We start from the raw sequence: 15270 nt of genomic DNA, 5'->3' as shown, positions 1-15270 counted from the left end.
AACTTAAAAGACTATTTTTTTTAAAATTTACTTAGACAGAATTAAGTTGCCATCCCACTATTGTTGAGTTCCACCTTCTCGAATGGCAAAAATGAAAATTCATCATGTTTGGATAAAAGCGCTCTGGTTGCAACTTATTGGTATTGTGGGGGTTCCATATTTGTATTTCAGTGACTCCATATAATGTTTTCTCAGTTTACTAATACACCTCTACCTCGATATAACGCGACCCGATATAACACAAATTCAGATATAACACGGTAAAGCAGTGCTCGGGGGGACGGGGCTGTGCACTCTGGCAGATCAAAGCAAGTTCGATATAACGCGGTTTCACCTATAACACGGTAAGATTTTTTGGCTCCCAAGCACAGCGTTATATTGAGGTAGAGGTGTAGAAACATTGTGTTTTCAACTTCTGTTTTATTAAACTCTAAAATCTGAAAGTTAATTTGTTCTTTTTGGCTTATACATCCTCACCATTAATCAAGATTCTGCAGCTGAAACTCAGTTCTCTGTACTCTGTGAACAATGTACACACCAGAACAGAGACTAGCTCACTCTCCAAAGGCAGTAAGAGTTTCACAGTGCTAAGTGTTTAAACAAAATTACCTTATTTTTGTTACTGAAGGCAGCAGAGATCACTCAGAGCAGATTGTTAAGAAGTTATCACTTTTACAGAGACATTCTTTTGACTATGACCACACTTTAATGTGTGTTAGTGACAATAGGTCCCAGCAGTCGTCTTCTAATTCATGTAGGCTTGTGCCCAAGTCTTTTGTGGGGACGTGTGTTTTCAATCATAAATCCTTTAACAAGCCCTTTCACCAGAAGGAGAATCAGCCACTTTTGTCAGGGAGCCCTAGATCTGTTTCCAGTAATAAGGCCCCATCAATAGGATCACCAATGTCTGTCTACTATCCCCTTTGTTTCCAATCTTAGCCCAGATTGTCGGATATGGGGAGAACTTTACTCCACCAGTAAAGATGAAACGTATTGAGATAAACAACACACCAAACTCATTGGGAAAGTTCATTGTATCTCTCACATAATTGCTCCATGAACCAGAAAGTCTGTAGCCAACATAACCACTGCCTGCTACATGATGGTTGTGGTGTTGCAAATAAGAGATCAAAAAAGCCCTGGCCCAGTCAATCTGCCGTGTGGAGAAAATTTCTTCCTGACGCCAAACATGGCAATTATTGATATGCTGATGACCCGTCCCACGACCTCTACTTATTGTTTATAGACAAACCAATTAGATGCAGAGCTTTGCATTTGGGGACATTTTGATTTAAGTAAAAGTCTTTTTATTCTTCAGATGGAGTTAGCAGTGGCCCCACTCTGCAGGCGAGTGTCTGATCTAGGAAAGTCTTATAGGCTGTTGAGGTCATTCAGGTAAGTTACAATCAGAGGATCTCTAGCAATTGGTAATGTGGCCAAATAATATTAAATTAATTTCCTACTTATTGTTGCTTGTGATTCTAATTAAAAACCTTCTGGCAACTTCACACGCAAATTAGCAACAAATTAGTGTTTTTCCTTTTAATTTTTATTCATACTGTAACTACAATTTGGTGAATTTTGTCATGCTAATGTCAGCTAAATTGTACCTTCTTGCATTGTATTTGATGTTAGTTCTTATGATAATGAACTGTGTAGTCAGACCGAGGGTTTTCATAGAAAGATAGAACTTGCATTGCAATGTTGGGAGATTGTTTAATTAAAATAATACGCTTCTTGTACAAATGATCACCTGCCAAATTCTGCATTACAAAGCAATGATGCAAAGCGGCAAAAAACATATGAGATGCATAGGCAGAAATAATTCTCTCTCTAAAAGGCCTAGCACAGTATTGGCATGCTATAAATAATAATATTCTAAGATGTATCTTTTTCCTTTCTTTTCATGATTATATTGTGTAACTTGTTCTTTTTCCAGACCACTGCTGTTCCAGACTAGTGAGCATATTGCCAATAGTCCAGCTGTGGGAGATATTATTCCATTCAGCATTATTCTTCAGTTCTTATTTACAAGATCACCACCTGAATTAAAAACACCATTCCAGGTAATCAGGTCAAGCCATCTTCCTTTTTGAAATATTCCATTAATAGATTAATTCTGCTATACATCAGTGCATCTGCTCTAATTAGCTTTTGTTTGAACCCACATTCAGGATACAGTTTATTGGTTCTGTTATTATTAGTTTGTGGTGAGGATGCTCAGGTCACTGGTTTTATATTTTGGTTAGTTTGTAGAAGTCAAAAACAAAAACAAAAAACCAATCATCCTGCAGATAAGCTATACTGAATTGGGTTCACAATTTTTTTTTTATTCTCCAGATAAATGTAGGAGTTTCCCTGGTGTTCATTTTAGAGCTAGCAATTCATAACTTAAAATATGGCCATGAAAAGAGTTCTTGTTGTTTTCTTTTATGTTGTTAAATTCTTCAAATCTGTCGTTCAGTGGAGATGGAGGAAAAATTCCCTGTAAGAATTCTAAGTGAATCTACATCTTTGTGTCATCTAAGGTTTCTTAGATGAGAGTAGGAGCGACACCAGTCTTTCTGCCACCCTAGGCGGCGGAAGGTCCCGCCCCAAAGTGCCGCCCCCCACAGAGGCGGCGGAAGGTCCCACTGCCGAAATACCACTGCAGTCACCGCTCCCCAAATTGTAGTGCCCTAGGCGATGGCCTAGGTCGCCTAATGGGTTGCGCTGGCCCTGGATGAGAGACTGTTTATTTTTATTGCTGATTAGCAGTTGTGATAGTGATGAACCAGCTTCTCTTGACTTTAATTTAGTTTGCCTTTGTGTCTGACAATTGTGCATATTTCTTTGACATTATAGCAAATATCTTTTATATACCAGTGTTTAATGGGTTTGCCAATATTTCTGTGTATCAGAGAGCAGAATGGTCCATTGCCCGTTATTCCCAATGGCTTGATGACCATCCATCTGAAAAGGACAGACTCATTCTCATAAGGTAAAAACAATTATTCTCCTGTTTGGATGTATTAACCTGAAGCAGTATTTTAGCTGAAAAACCAGGATTGCTCTTGTGAAGTAAGATGTGAGCTGTAGGGGATTTGTTCCAAAGAGTGTCACGTTCTGTCCATCTTTAGAGGTGAGCTGCAAAGAGTTTCCCCCCAAAAACCCACCCCAAAATACTCCTTAGTTAAATTTTAAAAGAGGGAAAATGCACACAAAGTGGTTTAGGAATGTAATAATCACTATATTTTCACAAAATTACCTCCTTAATATCTTGAGAAATCTAGGTTCCAGTCTTCCTGCTTCCGATGCAAGAAGCGAGTGACATCACAGCCATAAACAAAGGGAATTAAAACAGGTGTTCAAAATGGAAAACTTTTGTTTATGATAGTTGTAGTATCATTCATTCTGCCAGAGAAATCATCAGCTCAGGATCTATAGGAGGTAGTAACTGTCTCAGATTTTGTTAATATAGTGCACTAATGACATCTTCCCATAATAGTTATGGACTTTTTCCTGATTTAGAATCTTAGAAAAGAGTTTTGCAGTTTTTTTCAAAACCTGCAGTTGACCTTTAAGAAATGTAATAGAGAAATTCAACAACGGTGCATAGCTAAGGAGCTACATATTTCTGATTATTCTATAAATTTGCTTCTACCTATTGATCATCACTGGATCAATTATCCAAAATGCTGACAAAATCTACAAGTCGTAAGTCCTGTGTCCTCTCCCTGACTTGTTTTCACCTATTATTATAGACTATATAATTGACTATATGGGGAAGCAGTGAAACTGATTCTGTACAAAATGCTGTCCAAAAAGTGCACAAAGAAAACAAATTGGAAAGACAGAGAAGAGTATTTTTCAGTCTCCGATCTTTTTCGGTTCCAATAATCTTAAAAGTTATGTGCAGCAATGGTAGTTGAAACACATTCAGACACAATGGGACCTTTCAAATGATGAGTCCCTTGTAGCAGGTGTTTTCAGAACTCTAATAGTACTGGGAAATAACTCTTTCTTGACAAGACCATGCAAACAATTGACCATGTGACTTCATAGTATCTGAGCCTTGGGTCCTTTTGGAACACTGGATTCATTATAAAATGCTACTCAGGGGCAAAGGTTAACATTTGATTTGTTTACGTTGCATATGACATGCTTACAAAGGCCTGACAGTGGCACTGCAGCCTGTGCTCTGGAGGATGGGATGGGAAGTGCTGCATTTCACGGCCCTGCAGGACTTCAAATGCAGCTAGAATCCCTCCTGGGGCTTCAAGGGATGCATGATGGAGGAGCATGTCAGTTGAGCTGGCTGTTTGTGCTACGCCACCTCCACTGATTCACGTGAAGGGGTACTGGGGCTGTAGCCTTGCCTGTCCTTGCCCCCTTTTGGGAGTCTCTTACTGCTATTGGTGCTAGCCAGGACAATGCTCCCACCCCTGCACTAAGGTGCCTAGCCCCTGCAGGGAATCCTCTTGCAGGGCTGCTCACAATCTAGCCCAATGTGATTAGGAAGCAACATTGTGACTGTGTACTTTTGTGCGTGGACATTCCAATCCTCTGCTGAAATTATAATGGCTGGCATTTAAATTTCAGCCAGCAATATTTGTGTTGAAAAGAAATACTTATCTACCTATCCTTTTTAAACAGAAATTAAAATATATAGTCAATAGAAGTCTGCTGTAAATATTTATACTTCATTAAGCTAATGATAGCATACAGAACAGATACAGGGTACTTAAGAGAATGGCTGGTTGATGTATTTTAGTACAGATTTATTTCATAAGCATCTGTGAGTTATTGTCATGTGGTGGCTCACATAAAATTGGAATTAGAATTTGGAAACTAGTGTACAACTATTAAACTGTTCTCCTTTTCTTCTATGTTACACCTTATTATATTTGAACCTGTTGCATTTAGAATATGTAAATGCTAAGTGACTCTATCTGCATCGTTCCTCTCAGTGTGCAACGGCAGTCAGAATGCTAACAGAATATTAGGAACCATTAGGAAAGGGATAGATAATAAGACTGAAAATATCATAATGCCATTATATAAATCCTTGGTACACCCAAACCTTGAATACTGCATGCAGTTCTGGTCGCCCTGTCTCAAAAAAGACTTATTAGAATTGGAAAGGGTACAGAGAAGGACAACAAATGTGATTAAGAGTATGGAACACCTTCTGTATGAATTAAAAAGATGGGACTTTTCAGTTTGGAAAAAAGACAACTAAGGGAGGGATATGATAGAGGTCTATGAAGTCATGAATGGTGTGGAGAAAGTGAAAAAGGAAATGTTATTTACTCCTTCATATAACACAAGAACCAGGAGTCACCAAATTCAATTAATATGCAGCAGGTTTAAAGCCAACAAAAGGAAGTACTGCTTCACACAACGCATAGTCAACCTGTGGAACTTGTTGCCAGGGAACTATGACAGGGTTCAAAAAAGAATAGTAAGTTGTTGGAGGGTAGGTCCATCAATGGCTATTGGCCAAGAAGGGCAGGGAAGCAACCCCATGCTCTGGGTGTCCCTAGCAGCCTCTGACTGCCAGAAGCTGGGCGTGGACCACAGAGGATGGATCACTTGATGATTGCCTGTTCTGTTCATTCCCTCTGGGGCACCTGGCATCGGCATTATCAGAAGATAGGTACTGGGCTAGATGGACCATTGGTCTGACCCAGTATGGCCGCCTTATATGTTTGTATTCAACATCTAAAATAAATATGCAAAATATGTCTCTTCACGTCTTAAATAGAGGAGTCTTTTGAAGTCACACATTGGCTGATATGAATGTAATAATGCAGTTTGGCTAAAAAAAAAAATTAGGTTTTCTTTTATCTAAAATCATGAAATCTTGAGGGTAGGTTGTAGTTCTACAGCACTCCCGCCACTGCTGAAGCATTATGAGGTGATGATCACTTAGGGTGAAATCTCGGATCCATTTAAGTCAATGACAATTGACCTAATTGGGGCTGGGATTTTATGTATAGATGAGATTTTCAAAAGCGTCTAGGGCAGTGTTTCTCAAATTGGGATCTGTAGACCCCTGGGGGTCCGCGATAATGCAATTAAACATTATAAAAACAGAGCTAAATATAAACAAGTCAGTGTATCATCATAAAAGCATCAGGGGAAGAGCAATCAAGACAAAAACTACTCTGACAAAAAGCTGGTGTTTTTTTAAATGGGGAAGATAGGTGCCCAGGATGAGCACGCTACATACCAAAAGTACCAACCAAAGCATGATTCCCTGCTGATCCATAGAGTGATGGTGAGGCCCTACAGGGGAGATTGTATTATACTGTCACCAGCCAGGGCAAGGCTTTTGGAGGAGGTGCTTCTCCATTAAGGGCTTTCAAAGTCAACAGAACCCGCTTAAAATTAGTCTGCCCCTTTCTTTGCAACCAACAGAAAGAACACAAGGCAGTTGACCCTGGCTACGGAAGCCTGTGGCCAGGCTTGCTATTGCATTTTGTTCCAGCTATAAGTATTGTAGAAGCCCTGCCAAGATCTGAACTATGTGATGACATTTAACTGTATCTGAACAGTATTTCAGTAATTGTGCTAGCTAACTTTGTGCTGATAATAGTTTTTCCTTGTCTGCATTTACAGCTAAACCCCTTCAGGCCTGGTTCAGCTAACAGGATTGTTGAAACCATGTTAAGCCATGGTTAAATTTCATATCATAGACTAGGCCTAAGAAGAATTGAAACACTTGAATTTTGTAATCCCAAAGGCATGTATTACTGTTGCAGATTATCACTGGGTAATGGTTTTTAGAAGAATTCGTAGTCCCTTTACTTTGTAATGTAGAATTTATTGTATAATATTACTTGTGGGAAATTTAATTCTGGTGCATCTTTACAAATGGTACATTGACTGCCATTTCAGTTTGTAATGACTGCAGCTGCTCGAGAGCTGCTTTTTAAATATTACTGTAGTAGGGTTATCAGGTTCTTCACAGCTTGTTATCAAATCCTTAGTTCCTTCTGTTCACTATGGAGTGACTAAATACTTTAAACCCTGCACAGTGTGAGTATGGCCAGCTGATAGCTATTAATGAACTATTTTTGTATTCCTTCTTGTTTGTCTTCCTAGGTCCTGGGGTAATACCTGGGGACTGAGTTATTGGCATTAAAATTGTATTTTGTAAACTAGTTGATCCACATACTTTTATTACAGTTTAAAAATCAAACCCCTCCCTTTTCAGCAAGGTTTCTTATTACTTAATAAAGTATCAAGTCAGATCCAGCTCCTGTAGACCTTCCATTGACTTTAATGGAAGTTAAATTGAGCCTTTTGTAGGCTCTGAACTGCTGCAGTCATGGGTCAAATTCTGATTCCACTTACACTGTGTAAACCTATTAACTCCACTGAACCCAATGTAGTCACACCAGGTGTAATAGAGATCAAAAGGTGGCCCAGTATATTGAACCAAGAGTTCTGAAACATTTTCATAGTGTGGACTATATCTTAATAGAGAAATTGTCTCAAGAATGACCCCCTTCCTATTAGCACTAGCAAAGATCAGTTTGTGAACCTCAGTATTAGATTATTCATGAAACTGAGTTACAACTTAATTTAGTCCACCCTGGTATTAAGTGCAAAAGTGTGACCAGTCCACAAGGTTGTATTGTGTTACAGACACTGGTTTTCCTCTTCATGCACGGACTGTTTAAATTTCTAGCTAAGTCAGACAAACCTAGCACCAGCCAATCAGATTGCAGACCGACCAGCCCTGATTTGCCGATAAGTGTATGGTATAAAAAACAAAAGCAAAGCACCCAACCAACACAAGCTTGTTCATAAAAATACTTTGATATAAGTTAGTTTTTGGTTGGCAGAACTATAGCACAATTATTTGAGCTACTTATTTTGCAAGCTTTAATAAAATATAGTCCTATTCCTACTATTTTGTGTTTACATATAATAGCTTTTGTAATATTTTGATTAAACAGTTAGAGCCATACTGGTGTATTTTTATGGCATAATAGTCTATTTTCCATAGGTATCTCCTCTTTGCCTTATAGTTTACATAGCACTTGCTCTTAAAATAATAACAATAATACTTATTTGTAAAGCAATTCATGGCCCTGATCCTGTAATCTGATCTTTCATGGTGATCCATGTGCCTTTATGGGGCCATGTACATTATTAGTAGTATTATTTGTATTACTAGAGTATTTAGGAACCCCAGTCATTGACCATGAGTCCATTGTGCTAGGCACTGCACAAACACAGAACAAACAGATAGTCTCTGCACCAGGGAGCTTACAGTCTGAATAAGGGTTTGTCTGAGTGAATCAGATGGCAGGATTGAGGCCTTAGTATTCAAAGTATATAAACATTAACAAATTAATTAACAATCCATTTTATTGATATATACTGAAATTCCTTTAAGGGACAGTATCCAGATCATAGTTTTGTTAATTTATTTTAATTTAGATATAAATCTTCATGTTTTGAAAGAATGTTTTATAAAAAAAAGATCTAGTCTTATATAATCAGCTTGTCCTGAATTCCAAGAAAGCTGCTTTTTGAGCAAGCAAGTGAAGTAATTTAATAAGTGCTTTAAAATCCTCTTCTCTTCTTCTTTATGTGGGAGGGCATCTTAAACTTAGATTTTTTTTCTTACATCTGATGGCATTTTTCACGAAACATTAATATATGCAGAGCATCCCACCAACCCTCTTTCTGTAGCCTGCTGTTACAAATGAGATCTGTAATGTGTATCACGTCTGATCTTTTGAAATGGAAAAAGACTTAATGAACAGATTTTATGTCCTTTATTAGATTTGAAGATGCTGAATATAGGGCAATATTGATCTAATCCCTTAGAGACCAGGTTCTGTAGATTATATAAACAGGGTTTCTTCCTTTTTCTTAAACATTTGGAATATACACAAATGACATATTTCTATATGAATATGATCCTGTTTCTGTTTCAGTGCTGCCTGCTATATGATATTCATTTAGCCCATAAGCCATCTAATTCTGTGACTGCTCCTTATTTACAAGTATCTTTACAATGTACTCGGTAGGAATAAATTGATCTACTCTTCCTGGTACAGAATTGTCATGGTAAAATGATGCATCACTATTTAACTTTTTTATGCCACATTGTCTAAACTAGTTTTTGTAAGTTAGGACTGGTGTAAGTTATATAATGTGATGATGTAACCTGTCTCATAATACTGTAAATAAAACTAGAGATTTAGACAGGAAGGAACCTCTCTTTCGGCAGCATAAGTTAAACATTTTGTAAGAAGTGACACAATTTTGTGCTCTCAGCAAGTTAAGAGTGAAATCTGACAGCGTTCTTCAATGACTGAGTTCACTGTGTGCCATGCACCTTACCATCATTATCAATATTGCTGAGGGACCCATCGCTGTATGTCATTGTGCCAAGATGCTACAGTTATAATTACAGAATTTCCTTCGAGGCGGAATGAAGCTGCCACCCCAAGTTTAGTTCCTAAATTAAAAATTGCTGCATCCCAAATGATGAACAGTCCTGTTTTTTTTAACTGTATGCATATTCAGCTAACCTACAATATGCTGGGGGCTAATTTAGCTACAACTAATCAGGAAAAAGATCTTGGAGTCATTGTGGATAGTTCTCTAAAGATGTCCACGCAGTGTGCACCGGCAGTCAAAAAAGCAAACAGGATGTTAGGAATCATTAAAAAGGGGATAGAGAATAAGACGGAGAATATTTTATTGCCCTTATATAAATCCATGGTACGCCCACACCTTGAATACTGTGTACAGATGTGGTCTCCTCATCTCAAAAAAGATATACCAGCATTAGCCATCAGGCATTGCAAGCTTCCACAGGGCTATCGCCACTCGCTTCTCAACTGTCAGGGCAGCTCTCATCTTGGTATTCCTGCGCTTCAGGGCGGGGGAAAGCAACTCAAAGTTCCAGGAAAGTGGCCTTATGCATGCAAAAGTTTCGCAGTCACTGGGAATCATCCCATATCTGCAACACTATGCAGTCCCACCAGTCTGTGCTTGTTTGCCGGGCCCAGAATCGGCGTTCCACTGTATCAACCTGCCCCACTGCCGCCATGATGTCCCAATTGCCACATCCTGTACTTTTAGGAATGTCTGTGTCCATGTCCTCTTCACAATTGTCCTTGTGCTGCCGTCTCTTAGCCAGGTTCTGCACATACTGCAGGATAATGCGTGAGGTGTTTACAAGGACCATTGCAGCACCATTGAGAAGTACCCCTTGTGGTTTACATACTGGTTGGCAAGGTGGTCCGGTGCCAAGATAGGGATATGTGTTCCATCTATCGCTCCACCACAGATAGTGGATGGCTTTGCTGCAATGGGGTTCCCTATGACTTGCACATTTCCCAGAGTCACTACCCTTGCTAGCAGAAGGTCAATGATTGCCTTGGCTACTTGATCACAGCAGCCCCCTCAGTAGATTTGCCCGCTCCAAATTGATCCTTGTACTGTAGTTACAAATGTGCACTCACCAGAGATGCCTTCTCTGGCTTCAGGGTCCAGGATCCTGCCTTGGGGGTGTATTGGTTGATGAAAAGGTCCTGGCTGCTGGGGAGAATGGTTCACCTCTATTTTACATGAATATTTTGTGTCTCGGTCTTCTGAAGTATTTTTTTCCCCTCATCACCTCTGGGCCTTTGAACACCCCTGCTTCTCATGTAGCATGTGCATGCACTGCCCCAAACACACAGCTCCTTAAGCAGCAGAGGGGTAGCTGTGTTAGTCTGTATCCACAAAAACAACGAGGAGTTTGGTGGCACCTTAAAGACTAACAGATTTATTTGGGCTCCCCTCACTCCCACCAGAAGTCATTTTTAACAAATGCATAGTTATTTTAACAACTCCCTCCTCCTCCTCCCCATTTCCCTCCACTCTACCTCTCCCCCTTCTCCCCAGAGCATTTAAAATCTGAATGGGGACAACACTGGACTCTTCCCAATCAGCGCTGCAGCTATTGAAACTTGTGTGTGTAGAGGGGGTCAACAGGCCACATTGGAAGTGCTGCTCAGAGATGCAGCCAGCAGCAGCTTTCTAGCTGCCTCGTCACTGTTCTCAAACCCAATGCCAGCCATGTGTGGAAGCAGCAGTCCTGTGTGATCCTTGTGCACTTGTTGCAGGCGGTGGATGGCTGGTAATTCTGTGGAGCACCAGTGGGGAGAGTGGGAATGAGGGCTGAGGCTGCTTAGAATGTTCAGGAAGTTGACCAAATCCCGGCACTCATTGTTAGTTTGGATCAATGAGTGGAATAATTTGATCACTGGCTAACATGCCTGCAGCCTGCTTTCTAATTGGGAAGAGGGCTCGCTCTTCCTGTATTAGCATATGAGAGTATAGATGGTCTGAGTGGCTGTTCAGAATGTGTTGGTATGTGGTGACTCATTAGTATATGGTTACAAAAATGGAACACGCAACATGTTCTATAAAAGCATATGAGCACCTCAGGGAGTTCTACTGCGCTCATTCACCTGCAGTTCTCTGGTCATTTGAAAGCTCTTAATACAACCAAGTTATATGAGTCTCAGATACACTCTTAACACACTTTTAACATAGCCTCAGTCTTGGGTGATTCATAGATTCAAGGACTGGAAGGGACCTCAAGAGGTCATCGAGTCCAGTCCCCTGCCCGCATGGCAGGACCAAATACAGTCTAGACCATCCCTGATAGTCATTTATCTAATCTATTCTTAAATATCTCCAGAGATGGAGATTCCACAACCCCCCGAGGCAATTTATTCCAGTGTTTAACCACCCTGACAGTTAGGAACTTTTTCCTAATGTCCAACCTAGACCTCCCTTGCTGCAATTTAAGCCCATTGCTTCTTGTTCTATCCTTAGAGGCTATGGAGAACAAGTTTTCTCCCTCCTCCTTATGACACCCTTTTAGATACCTGAAAACTGCTATCATGTCTCCTCTGTCTTCTCTTTTCCAAACTAAACAAACCCAATTCTTTCAGCCTTTCTTCATAGGTCATGTTCTCAAGACCTTTAATCATTCTTGTTGCTCTTCTCTGGACCCTCTCCAATTTCTCCACATCTTTCTTGAAATGCGGTGCCCAGAACTGGACACAATACTCCATCCGAGGCCTAACCAACGCAGAATAGAGCGGAAGAATGACTTCTCGGGTCTTGCTCACAACACACCTGTTAATACATCCCAGAATCATGTTTGCTTTTTTTGCAAAAGCATCACACTGTTGACTCATTTAGCTTGTGGTCCACTATAACCCCTAGATCCCTTTCTGCCGTACTCCTTCCTAGACAGTCTCTTCCCATTCTCTATGTGTGAAACTGATTGTTCCTTCCTAAGTGGAGTACTTTGCATTTGTCTTTGTTAAACATCATCCTGTTTACCTCAGGCCATTTCTCCAATTTGTCCAGATCATTTTGAATTATGACCCTGTCCTCCAAAGCAGTTGCAATCCCTCCCAGTTTGGTATCACCTGCAAACTTAATAAGCGTACTTTCTATGCCAATATCTAAGTAGTTAATGAAGATGTTGAACAGAGCTGGTCCCAAAACAGACCTCTGCGGAACCCCACTTGTTATGCCCTTTCAGCAGGATTGGGAACCATTAATAACAACTCTCTCAGTACAGTTATGCAGCCAGTTATGCACCCACCTTATAGTAGCCCCATCTAAATTGTGTTTGCCTAGTTTATCGATAAGAATATCATGCAAGACCGTATCAAATGCCTTACTAAAGTCTAGATATACCACATCCACAGCTTTTCCCTTATCCACAAGACTCGTTATCCTATCAAAGAAAGCTATCAGATTGGTTTGACATGATTTTTTCTTTACAAATCCATGCTGGCTATTCCCTATCACCTTACCACCTTCCAAGTGTTTGCAGATGATTTCTTTAATTACTTGCTCCATTATCTTCCCTGGAACAGAAGTTAAACTAACTGGTCTGTAGTTTCCTGGGTTGTTTTTATTTCCCTTTTTATAAATGGGCACTATATTTGCCCTTTTCCAGTCTTCTGGAATCTATCCCGTCTCCCATGATTTTCCAAAGATAATAGCTAGAGGCTCAGATACCTCCTCTATTAGCTCCTTGAGTATTCTAGGATGCATTTCATCAGGCCCTGGTGACTTGCAGGCATCTAACTTTTCTAAGTGATTTTTAACTCGTTCTTTTTTTATTTTATCTGCTAAACCTACCCCATTCCCAGTAGCATTCACTATGTTAGGCATTCCTTCAGACTTCTCGGTGAAGACCGAAACAAAGAAGTCATTAAGCATCTCTGTCATTTCCAAGTTTCCTGTTACTGTTTCTCCCTCTTCACTGAGCAGTGGGCCTACCCTGTCTTTGGTCTTCCTCTTGCTTCTAATATATTGACAAAAAGTCTTCTTGGTTCCCTTTATTCCCGTAGCTAGTTTGAGCTCATTTTGTGCCTTTACCTTTCTAATCTTGCCCCTGCATTCCTGTGTTGTTTGCCTATATTCATCCTTCGTAATCTGGCCTAGTTTCCATTTTTTATATGACTCCTTTTTATTTTTTAGATCATGCAAGATCTCGTGGTTAAGCCAAGGTGGTCTTTTGCCACATTTTCTCTTTCCTAACCAGCGGAATAGCTTGCTTTTGGGTCCTTAATAGTGTCCCTTTGAAAAACTGCCAACTCTCCTCAGTTGTTTTTCCTCTCAGTCTTGATTCCCCTGGGACCTTACCTATCAGCTCTCTGAGCTTACCAAAATCCGCCTTCCTGAAATCCATTGTCTCTATTTTGCTGTTCTCCCTTCCACCCTTCCTTAGAATTGCAAACTCTATGATTTCATGATCACTTTCACCCAAGCTGCCTTCTACTTTCAAATTCTCAACAAGTTCCTCCCTATCTGTTAAAATCAAAAGTCTAGAAAAGCTTCCCCCCCAGTAGCTTTTTCAACCTTCAGAAATAAAAAGTTGTCTGCAATGCAGTCCAAGAATTTGTTGGATAGTCTGTGCCCCGCTGTGTTATTTTCCCAACATATATTTGGATAGTTGAAGTCTCCCATCACCACCAAATCTTGGACTTTGGATGATTTTGTTAGTTGTTTAAAAAAAGCCTCATCCACCTCTTCCACCTGGTTAGGTGCCTGTAGTAGACTCCTAGCATGACATCACCCTTGTTTTTTACTCCTTTAAGCCTAACACAGAGACTCTCAATACTTCTGTCTCCTATGTCCATCTGATGTGCTCCTGTGCATGACCAGGGAAGGAACTTTCCCAAACTCAGTCAATTGGTTCCAGTAGGGGCGCCAGCCCTGCAGTGGGATGGAGGCACTGCCTGGTACTCCAGCCACCATTTCCTTCTTATCTGTGTTCTGTAGAGGAGTTACCCCAAGTAGCTGTGGTGACTGACTACTCCAGGCTCCATGGTTACTCAGTTCAGTGCCTCATTTGCTCTCCCTCTATGTTCCATTCAGGCTGTCCTTTTACTGTGTGGTGCTTTCTTCTCCTCTATTTTCTCCCTCAAAAATGTGTAATCTACTGAGGACCATGGCACCAGCCACAGTAACTTCTATTGATCACCTCTACAATGCCTGATATGATGCTAAGTTCCCAGAACTGGGTCTATCCTGCTAATCCACAAATCTCTGGGGCAGCCCCACAAACAATGCCAGGCTGGGTCAAGATGGAGAGTTTCATACACCGATGGAGAGTTTCAGAGGATGGTGTGTTGGGGTATTTTAGTACATCTTGGCCAAAGAGCAAGCAATGCTGTTTTTTAATGTAGTGAGCGACTGGAGGAGGGCCAGGTCTCTCAGAGATAATGTCATTTCTTACAAAGTCGAACCGCTGTATGTTCAGGATTTGATGCTGACAGTGCATATAGAATCCCGCTAGCCTCTCCAAGGTGCCTGTAAGAGAGTCCAGGTTTCTGAGAGGTATAGCAGTACAGGCAGTATGCAGTTTCGGTAGATCCTGAATGTTGTCTCAGCACAGAAACTTTTGTGTGTCCATAAGTGAGAGACAGACTTCATGCAGGAGGCAGCAAGACCTATTTGTCAGAGGACATCTGGTTTGCTGCAACTGTTCGCACTCTGCAGTGTAAGCAGATGAATTCGTCAACACTTCCCATGGTGCTTGACTGGGGTGTGCTGGTGGGCCAGCCCTGAGGTTCTGGATCTTGATCTTCTGCCATGAGACATTCAAGCCCACAATGCAAGCAGAGTCTTAGAAACCTTGAAGGGCGGAACTGAAATTCCATGGCTTCTCCACAAGCAAGGCAGCATGGTTTTGTTGGTGACCACTTCTTGACCAATCTTTATTCTAGTGTGTGG

At 40.6% G+C, this 15270-nt stretch overlaps 1 protein-coding gene across 1 annotated transcript in view; it reads left to right on the top strand.

Moving 5' to 3' along the window:
• COG5 (component of oligomeric golgi complex 5) overlaps window positions 1-15270 on the top strand; it is a 296023-nt gene that overhangs the window by 269962 nt on the left and 10791 nt on the right. Inside the window, exons 19-21 of the mRNA XM_034766634.1 lie at window positions 1319-1395; window positions 1940-2066; window positions 2901-2980. Of these exons, the coding sequence (XP_034622525.1) occupies window positions 1319-1395; window positions 1940-2066; window positions 2901-2980 (284 nt within the window). The remainder of the gene's footprint in view (window positions 1-1318; window positions 1396-1939; window positions 2067-2900; window positions 2981-15270) is intronic.

Source organism: Trachemys scripta, chromosome 1, assembly GCF_013100865.1.
Source record: "Trachemys scripta elegans isolate TJP31775 chromosome 1, CAS_Tse_1.0, whole genome shotgun sequence".
Classification (NCBI taxonomy): domain Eukaryota; kingdom Metazoa; phylum Chordata; order Testudines; family Emydidae; genus Trachemys; species Trachemys scripta.
This window is presented reverse-complemented; position numbering and strand designations above follow the sequence as displayed.